Source organism: Ochotona princeps, chromosome 21 (genome assembly GCF_030435755.1).
Source record: "Ochotona princeps isolate mOchPri1 chromosome 21, mOchPri1.hap1, whole genome shotgun sequence".
NCBI lineage: Eukaryota > Metazoa > Chordata > Mammalia > Lagomorpha > Ochotonidae > Ochotona > Ochotona princeps.
Window position 1 is genome coordinate 28,444,885 of NC_080852.1, and position 10,220 is coordinate 28,455,104.

Below are 10,220 nucleotides of genomic sequence, written 5' to 3' on the forward strand. Positions count from 1 at the left end.
GTAAGGGGGCTCAGAGATGATTGACTTTAGTCATTTTATTATATGATTGAAGAAGGGCTGAATACTTCAGGGCAGGCTGCAGAGTTCATTCATGGCAAGAAGCTTTCACATCCCAGTGGCTGCTAGAATGGAGACTTCTGTCTAATGTCAGAAGGAGCCTTGCCTTTTAAGCTTATTCAGAAGTAGCATTCTAAATTTTTCTTTAATTTTTCCAGTAGATAACAAAGTTCAAAGGACACAAAATTCATTCTCCTTCTCTATTCTCCAACCACCCACGCTCTTCCCTACAACTTCTATGTCCTTTAGGAGATGGGGTCTGGGCATTCAAGTGTGTGCGTCTGTCCCTAACCAACAATGCATCCTGTTGTGCCAACTGATGTTTATGATCAACCCCCCATCATGCCGGACACTTCGGTGCTCCTTCTTGCTGTCTCTCTTGATCAGATTCTTCACTGGGTGCTCTTTCCCCATGTTTGGTTTTTCCACTGATCTTTTCTGGCCTCCTAACTGTTTCCGTTCCCTAACTTCTTTGCTTACACACTTCTGGGCCTCCACATACCCCTCCACCACCACCACCACCACCACCACCACCACCACCACCACCACCACCACCATCAAAAGGATGCTGGTGAAAGTTGAGGTTTCAAAATACAGAAAGTTTTACCTATTTATAGCTGCACATTGGAACTAGCATTCAGGTGCATGAACTTTTTAACAAATCAAGCAAAGCTTGGCTTTCCACGGTTGCCATTGGTAATGACTTTGGAGCGCATTGTACACGTGTGAGTATGAGAATGTCTTCAAAAGCTTCAGTCATGCCAAGGATACATAGGGCTGATCTAGGGGTCAGTGGGGTTGATGTAGCATATTTGCTTTATCCGTCTTGCTCATCTCCTTTGGGCAGTATTTTGCACCTGCCTTAGAACACAACCGAAAGGTCTGGATCACCTGATGATGGGGAGATGGAGCTGGCCCTTTCCAGCCTCTCACTAGGAAGGAATGGGATGTATTTGCTCAGGTAGATGCCTACATGCCTATGGAAAAAGTGATGCAGGTACTTCTGGAATTTCTCCCCTACGAAGGCATAGATGATAGGGTTGACACAGCAGTGGGTGTGGGTGATCACCTCTGTCACCTGCCTGGCCAGGTCCAGCTTTCTGTTGCACTCACAGCTGTTCTCCAAGAAGACAGTTTGAAAGGCAGAAAGAAACAGAACTAGGTTGTAGGGTGTCCAGAAAAGGAAAAAGACCAACATTATGAGAAAAATGAGCCGGATAGCTTTGCACTTGGCTCTGTTGGGGCACCTGAGCAGCGTTTTAATGATTCCAGAATAGCAGATGGCCATGATGAGCAGAGGCAGGACAAGTCCCAGGATATTCATTTTCAGGGTGTGGAAATGCTTCCAGGCCTCTTCCTCGTTCGTGGGGTATGCAGGGCTGCATGTAGACTCTTCAGGCCCCCCATGGAACTCTCGGAAGATGAATTCTGGGAGGGCTGCTAGCCCTGCGAAGACCCAGGTGAGGACACTTGTGATGACCCCAAAGGTGACCGTGCGGGCTCGAAGGGCAAACACCGCATGCACGATGGCCAGGTACCTGTCCATTGTCAGCAGGATTATGAAAAAGATCTCACTGTACAAGCCCAGGGAATACAACCCCGAGAGGAACTTGCACATGCTGTTGTCAAACACCCACTCTTTCCGCCTGATATAGTGAATCCAGAAGGGAAGAGTGAAGAGAAAGAGCAAGTCAGAGATGGCCAGGTTGAACAGGTAGATGTTGGTCATAATTCTAAGCCTCTTGTATTTTGTGAGGATCACCACCACCATAGTGTTGCCCAAGAAACCAACGATGAACACCAGGGAATAGAGTGGGGGCAAGAACTGGGCCCCCAGCTCTTTGATGCTGACTTTTTCACATGGAATTCCCACAGCATAGTCGTAGATTGTAGTCCCCAAGACTTCGGCCACAGTCTCAATCCTGCCTGTTGAGGTTGCCATCTCATTTGTCCTGTCATGGAAGAAAAAAAATAAAACAATTAAGCATAATCACCCCACACACTTTGGGCGTTTGGGGAGTGGACCAGCAGGTAGGATCTCTCTCTCTCTCTCTCTCTCTCTCTCTCTCTCCGTCTTAGATAAATAAAGTTGTGTGTGTGTGGCTTAACCTACTGCACTACAGTGCCAACCCCTTGTACATTGTATTTTAACAATGAAGCTTCAAATGGAGCTCTTTTTTGGCTCTGAATACCACAGCCAATTTTTGGCTGACATGCCACTGAGCTGAAAGAGCTAACGATGGCTGAAAGAAGGCCCTGTGCAGTCAACGCAATGTGGTTCCAAGTGGTCCCTGTGATCAAAGGAGTGGACATGCTGGGCCTGGGACTTCCACCTCCAGTGTGCCAGGGCAGGAGTTTTTCTTTCTTCCTGGTGCCATATGTGTTACAATGGATACACTTGCATAGATTGGTGTATTCTTTTATTACCATTATTAGTAATACTATTATTACTTAAAGACTGAGAGAGAGATTTCCCATCCACTGGTTCACTCCTGGCATGTTCCTAGCAGCCAGGGTAGCCCAAGCCCACATCAGGAGCCTGGAGCTCCATCCGTGTTTCCCTTGGGAGTGGCAGGGACCCACGTACTGGAGTCATTCTCTCCCGCCTTACAGAGTATGCACTGGCAGGGATTTGGAATTTGAAGTGGAGCCAGGACTCAAACCCAGACACTCTGAAATGAAATGTGGATTTTTCCGATTGGCATCTCCACTGCTTTCCCAAATGGCCAGCTCTCATTTTGTATTCTGACACTCTATATTCTATATCCCACACTGAATTCTATGTGGTTAAAAATTATTTGAAAGCAAGATTTGTAATGATTTCTACCTATTATGTAGCCATTCATGGTTATTTACTTATTGCCTTATTTTGATACGATTATAACAGTACAGACTGAATTATTTAAGTAACATGGTAATAAAAATTATTGTCTGCATAAGCTATTTTCTGGGGTAGCTCTTGTGGTATATGTGTTAAGCTGCCACTTAGGATGCCACATTCTGTGTCAGAGTGCCAGTTGGAGTCCTGGCACCTCCATTTCCCATGCAGCTTCTTGGTGATGCATCCTGGGGGGGCAGTAAACGCTGGCACAGTTACCTGGGTCCCTGCACCCACATGGGAGGCCTGGATGGGGTTCCTGACTCCTGACCTTGGTCTGCCCCAGCCTGGCTGTTGTGGCCATGTGGAGAGTGAATCAGGGGATTCACTGCCTTTCAAGGAGATAAAAATTTACAAAAGTTTCTTTAAAAATTTTTTTTAAAGAGAAGTCTTTTTTTTTTAGATTCTCCAAAGTACAGTTTCTATCAGATATTGTATTTCTGAGATTCTTAATGCATTTTGCATACTGCTTCCAAAACGCATACCATCATGTGTCAGGAATATTCCTCAGTCTTCTTGAAGTACCTCATATATACACACACGCATGCATGCACACACACATATAGAAATACAGATTTTCACTATTTTGTGTACGTCTGTACCCATAAATGCCAACTACTAAGTTTAATCCTTTTGGAACGGTCATACACTCCATCAAGCGTTTGTGTAAGTACAGGAAAAGCAACAGGAAAATGTGGCTGCGGGGAAGTATCAAGAGCCAAATCTGGATGAGTACGAGCAACAAAGATACCAGAGTATGGGATGGGGAGAGAAAATCAAATTACAGAATCAAGAACAAGGCGATTTCCTCTCCTGCGCTGGCCCCATTCTCCCCCTGCACTGCAGGTGGCTGCCCTCCCTCCTCTCCCTGAGCCGCAAGCCCTCCTGGAGGACCCGGCTTTCGCCTGCCCAGGCCCCTCACTCCCGCGCACACTGCCTGGGCACCTGACAACAGACCACAGCATCTTCTTACATCAGCTACTTACTGTTGCATTTCGGTCGGTTCCCTCCCACGTGAGGACAAAAGACAGACCACTGGCACCTGCCGGTTTAGCTTCTTGGTGAGTTCAGTGGCAGTGTAGTCTCATCACCCCTGGAGCAGAGATCCCGCCCCATCGAACCCTTCTAAGGTGGTAAACAATCTGGCTTCCTGTTTTAAAAAAGCTAGATGTTGAGATTTTGCAAGTTTCTAGAAAGATATCAAATTTGAGACAGTTCTTCTTTTTCTGTTCTTGACAATACAGTCGAACACTCAATTTGGGTAATCCTTGAAGAATGCTGATGATGTTCAGCAGCTACCGTGGGCAAAAGACATTAAAGATACATTCACGGAGTGGCTGTTTAGCCTAATGTGCCTGACTCCAGCTTCTCGCTAATGCAAGCCCTGGGAGGCAGCAGGTGATAGGCCAGCAGTTGAGTCACTGCCTCACACAGGGTATTCCTGGATGGGGTTTCCAGCTCCTGGCCTGGGCCCCACCCAGCCCCGCTGTTATGGGCACTAGAGGGAAGGATGGGAACTCTTCATATCCACCACCCTTTGTCTATCAAAGAATAAGTTTGCTCAAGAATAAATTGAATCTTTTAAAAAATGATTTTGGGAATCCCTTTTCCATCATTTTTGAATTTGGAAGATTCTTGTATTTCCAGAGGTTCTCCACTCGCTAGGCATTGCTCCTTTCTGGGGTGTGTGTGTGTGCGTGTGTGCACATGTGTAAACATGCTATAGGGGTTATAACTTTCAAAACTGCACTGTTTTGACCCATGGGGAAGCAGAAGGAGGCATGCCATTGGAATTTCTTGCTAGAGAAAGGATGGCAACTAGTGCATAACAATGATTTTGCGGGGTCTGATGCAGGATTTTGACAAGTAGTACACTAGCCGCAAAGGTTTAGAAGACTTGGGTATGTGTTTCAGTTGTGGCCGCCACATGTCCTAACCTCGGCCTGGTCACTAGAATGAACTGGACCTCAGTTTTGTCTTCTGTTAACTGGACATCGCGATACATGCCTCATATGGTTGGTCACTGTGAACAGTCTCTGTAGAATATTCAAGAAAATGAAAAGTGTGGGTAGAAAGCTACTAGGTCACAGACTTATGTGCCTCCTCCCTGTGTTGATGCCCACAGATCTAGCGTGGCACTGGGAACAGAGTGGGTGTCTGTCCAATGTTGATAGGAAGAGCTCTGACCAGGAGCACTGCTGTTAAGCCAGCTAACTGGAGAAGCCTCTGAGTTCACCAAGTAGCTATCAAGATGAGAGAGAGAGAATGGATGGTAGGAAGTGGATCTGTTCTTAAGAAACCTGTAATCTTGTTAGTGATCAGAGATAGCAGAGACCTGCCAAAACACCAGTGTTCAAATACAGTTCAATAATAACAAAGTAGACCTTTAGGCACATATCCTACAGCATGTTCAAAACAGCTAAAGCAATACTTTTTGGAGCAGCAGTAATTTTGCTGCTGGAACCTGCATTCAAAACTCACCTGTACCACTTAATGGTGACCTGGCCTTGGCCAAGCTGCATAACCTCTGGGGGACACTACTCCCTTGGATGCCAAACAATAAAGTTCAGCTGTGGGGTTTGTGTGGAGACCAGTGCATCCCTTGCAGACAACACCGTATACATAGTAGTCATTGCTGGCATGACAGGTCCTGTCCTGATCACAGGTTCAGGGTGGTCTGACATAGAGTGAGCATAGAATGCAAGTTCTCTAGGGTTGTGAAAGGAGGTCCATGGGGTCCAAAGGGCCTGGAAGAGGTTTCACAGAAAAGAAAGAACCTATGGATGGATGAGATTTGGCCAGATGGCAGAAGGAGGAGAGTTTCTAGCAGAGGAAGCTTCCAGAAAATCTGGAGGTGATCTGCCCTGCAGGTGGTCAGAACTCTCTTCAGCACAGAGCAGAGTTGAGCCAGGGCCATGGCTGCTGTTCCTACTGGCTTTTCATCCAGGGAGCCATACTCCACCGTCATACCATGTGGGGGCAGGCAGTGGGTGACATGTTGGTTCAGGAAAAGCGTGGAACAGAGTGAGAGCGATCCGCTCTTGGCCTTAGCTAGATCACAGAGAGACAAGGGGCTTAGAGAAGCTTCCTGGGGCACTTGAGAGCTAGCGAGGACTTTTGAGTCCTAGTTCTGGGACCATCTTATTGGAGATCAGTGCTGGAGCATCCAGAGAACTTATTTACATACACTGTGATGCACCAGCCAGGTGCTTGTCATTCCAGTGCCTCTTCCCCAGGACACTTCCTAGGGCACCATTCACACCACGTATGTGCAGAGAGCTTCCCTGCTGGAACTGTGCAATGCAGCACCGTGAGAACTGCTGAGGTCTGGGAATCCCCTGACCTGTGGAGAGGGGAACTGAGGTCAGGTGACCCATGCTAGGTTACATGTGACCAGAGGGTGAGAGCAGGAATTCAAACTCCCGTCTTCCCAGTTCCATAGCGGGTTTTCTCACCACACATGGAGCTACCTGCATGTTAGCACCAGGACTGGATTCAGATCTTGCCTCAGCCAGTGACAGGTCATGCTGATGAGTCATTTGGCCTTGCTGAGCCCAGTTTCATTGTCTGCAGGGGAAATTATAGCCAGCTACGAACATCTCTGTAGAGAAAGCATCCTCTGACGGCATTCTTCACCTGAAGTCTACAGAGTGTAGTAATTCCTACAACTATGAGATTGTAGAAAAAAAGCTTTTGGAGGCTCTTGCAAAGGAGCTATTTGCATAATATTCCAAAAAAGCTCATTCACAAGATAACGTAAAAATCCATTTGCTCCCATTTCTAGACTTTTGAGGAAGAGCCAAGAGGTGAATGAGCACTTCTGGCATTTGCAACAAAGCAAGTTTTTGTACAAAACTCCATGGTTCCCACCATTTGTGTTTCACACAAAACCCACTGAAGAAAAATTACACTCTTTTAAGTGAGCTGATTGATAACTCAGCAGCTGCAAGCTTCGGTGAATTCTAACCATCAGTCAAGAGAAAACTTGGTAAGCTCCCCCTACCCACCCACCAAAGGAATCTCCTGTTCCCCTGCAGTCCATGAACCCCCAATACCAGCCCCACGAAGCCTCCGATTTGCTTTGAGTCTCTCTAGTTTAGCTTGGTGTATTGTAGAATTTCACAAGTGGAATTGTGCCTTTCTTTTTGAGTCTAGTGTTTTTCACAACGTAACCTGTTAGAAAGTCACTGTACCATTACTTGGATCGGTAGGCACGGGTTCCCCAGTGTCCCTTCTTTCCGTTCCAAGAGAGCAATAGCTAAGCGCCCTGATAGTCACACAGCCGGCTCTGTGCTGTCTCCTGCAGGCTCAAACCCACGGCAAGCCTTGCACACTCTTGAGCACTAATAAAGGCATTTTGGTTGCCACCCAGAACACTAAAGGAAGCCGGCCCCTTGGCCAACTTCCCTAAACCCTCGTACACAGCACCCCCTAGACAAAGGATGTCTTATTGTTTGTTATGGGGACACTGCAGCACTTTGTAAGTTCTCCTAATAATGCTTTGGACTTAGAGTTGAGAAAGAAGCCCAAATAGACACTCCACTGGGAAAAAAAAAAAAAGGAAAATGCCATGTAGATGACAAATAGTGTGTGACAAGATTTTCAACACTGTTAGACATTCAGAAAGAAGTCCAAACTACCACAAGACACCTGAACACATATTAGAATAATGACTGTCACTTCATTTTTTAAATCTGACAATATCAAATGCTGTTAATGTGACAGAGCAGCTGGAACCCTCGTGTGCTGCTGGTGGGAAGAAAAAATGAAAAAGTCACTCTGACAATCAGGCGGGTTCCATAAAGTGCACCGTAATTGAAAGTGATTCATGCATGTGTGACAGAGACTACCAGCCTGGCAAAATGCAAAGTTGAAACATGAGATTTGAAACTGCATATTTAATTGACCAGGTAGTGTCACAGATCTTCATTTCTTTAAGTGTCTAAGAACGGATCTGAGTCCTAAACGTGGTTAACAGTATCAGGGCTTCACACCTGGGTTGTGACGAAGAGCATCTGGTTAGCCATTGCTTGATAACAAGTAATCTTGAAATAGCAATGTGTTAGTGGCCCTCATGGTTCTGAGGATTGCTGGGTTCCCCTGCGGTGTTCCTGTAACACCCCCGCACTGGCGCTGCAGCCAGAGAACACTGGAGGGGCTCTCTTCCCGCCAATCCCTGCTCACAGCTCAGTGATCTCCAGAGGGCACTGGCACATGGGCAGCTGCCGGCAGTCCATGGAGCGGCACCCTGCTGTAATCCATCGAACAAACCTGCAGGAATCTGCCCAGATGCAAACAGGAGAGGCAGATGATATATTCGAATGGGGAAACAATGTGTACCTTGAGAGGGAAGGAATTGATGGTGGCCATGAGCCAAATCACCCAGAACCACAAGTCACCAGTGTGCTTTAGACAATGTCCACTGGCCAGAGAGTGGCCCTTGCATTCCAACCTTGGGGTGGGGGTGGGGGCTCATCTTGCCTTTAGATAGCTATTGAATACTGGATCTGGCATAGCCAGTGTTGTGGCATAGCAAGTAAAGGCCCCCACCTGTGACCCTGACACTTCAAATGGCCACCTGTTCAAGTCCTGCTGCTTCACTTGCTATTCTGCTCCTTTTCTCATGGCCTGGGAAAAGCAACAGAGGTAGCCCAAGTTTTTGGGTCCCTGCCACCTGCTTTGGAGACCTGGCTTAAGGTCTCGGCTCCTGGCTTCAGCCTAGCTCAGCCCTGACTATTGTGGCCACTTGGGGAGGGAACCAGAGAACAGATCGGTCTCTTGCTCTCACTGTGTAATTCTTTCAAATTAATTAAAAATTGTGTAGAAAAAATACCAAGTGTACAGATAAATATACGCTATTCTTTACTGTTGATGGTCACGTAATTCAATATAATCATTTTGGAAAACAGGGTATAGCTTCCATAAAAAGTTAGAAATGGAACCCTCGGTGCGATGCTGTATCTCACTATTGCTAATAGAGGATATGAAATCAGTGTGTCCAAGAGAGCTCTGCACCTCCATTCCGCTGCAACACTGTCCATGATTGGCAAGGCCTAGAGTTAGCCTAAGTCCAGCAACAGGGGAATACGTGTGGTATATACAGAGGCTCCAGCACTTATGATGGGGCTGTGTCCCACTAAACCCTTGAAGTAGAAAACATTGTATGTCAAAACTGCATTTCGGGGGCTGCTGCTGTGGTGTGGTAGGTTAATCTTCTACCTGTGATGCTGGCATCCCACAAAGGCAGTGTGTGTTCTGGCTGTTCTACTTCTGACCCAGCTCCCTGCTTATGATTTGAGAAAGTAGTGGAGGATGAACCAAAGCCTTGGGCACCCTGTACCCGTGTGGGAGACCTAGAAGCAGCTACTGGTTTCAGACTGGCCCAGTTCCAGCTGTTACGGTTATTTGGGGAGTGAGCCAGTGGATGGATCTAGCGTACTCTCTCTCCTTCCTTCCGTAATGCTGCCTTTCAAATAAAAATAAATGTTATTAAGTGCAGGTTTATCTTTTAACTCTCTAGCTGGCTTAGCAACCCTGTGGAGTGGCAGTTGTTTAGCCTGAGGTCCCAGGGATGGTTGGGGAGCAGGTTCGCCCTGCTGCTGGCTAGCATCGCAGAGGCTATCACATACTGCAGCCTATCACTGACCCTGGACAAGGCCAAACGCAAAATTTCCAGTCTGGTTTCTGTTGAATGCTACCACTTCTGCACCACCATAACATAAAACAACCCTAACTGGACCACCACAGGTCAGGGACTTCCTGTTTATATACCAAGAGTTGATATTCAACCCAAGAGGAAATCCTGTCATTCGCAGTTGTAAACCTACAAGGCATGATGTTGAGTGACCCGGGCACAAGAAGAAACAGCACACAGTGTGTCCTCTGCGAAGAGATGGCCTGGGGGACGCAGACGGCCGAGTGGTGGCTCCCAGGGCGTCAGTGGTGGGAGGATGGTGGGGCTGTTGCTGGAACGTGAGCACTGGGTACTTCAAACAGCAGGTGGTGCATGGCAGGAATACAGTTTTTCATTTAAGTGAGAAGAATAAGTTCAAGAGCTCTAGTGTTCATCAAGAGCAGTGCAGGTAATGTTGAAAGCAACCAGATCTTATGGGAGCTCACTGTGGTGAGGCAGCCAGCTAGTTCAGGGTCATGAGCTTGGAAGCCACTCCCCCCACCACCTAGGTGTTCCCTCCTGCCCACCTACCATCACCTGGAACCTCAGAGGGGGCGGCATTGCACTGTTGTGTAACCACTCCCCACACAAGGCCCTATAAAGGATCAGGAC

At 47.2% G+C, this 10,220-nt stretch overlaps 1 protein-coding gene across 1 annotated transcript; it reads right to left on the minus strand.

Annotated features, from left to right (window-relative positions):
• Positions 1-601: 601 nt before the first annotated feature.
• On the minus strand, positions 602-4,024 carry CCR3 (C-C motif chemokine receptor 3). Its single transcript, XM_012925880.2, has 2 exons — positions 3,922-4,024; positions 602-2,009 (listed from the first exon to the last, which is right to left on the minus strand). The coding sequence occupies exons 1-2, from the start codon at positions 3,927-3,929 to the stop codon at positions 920-922; spliced, it is 1,098 nt and encodes a 365-aa protein (XP_012781334.2). The 5' UTR covers positions 3,930-4,024; the 3' UTR covers positions 602-919.
• Between the last annotated feature and the right edge of the window lie 6,196 nt (positions 4,025-10,220).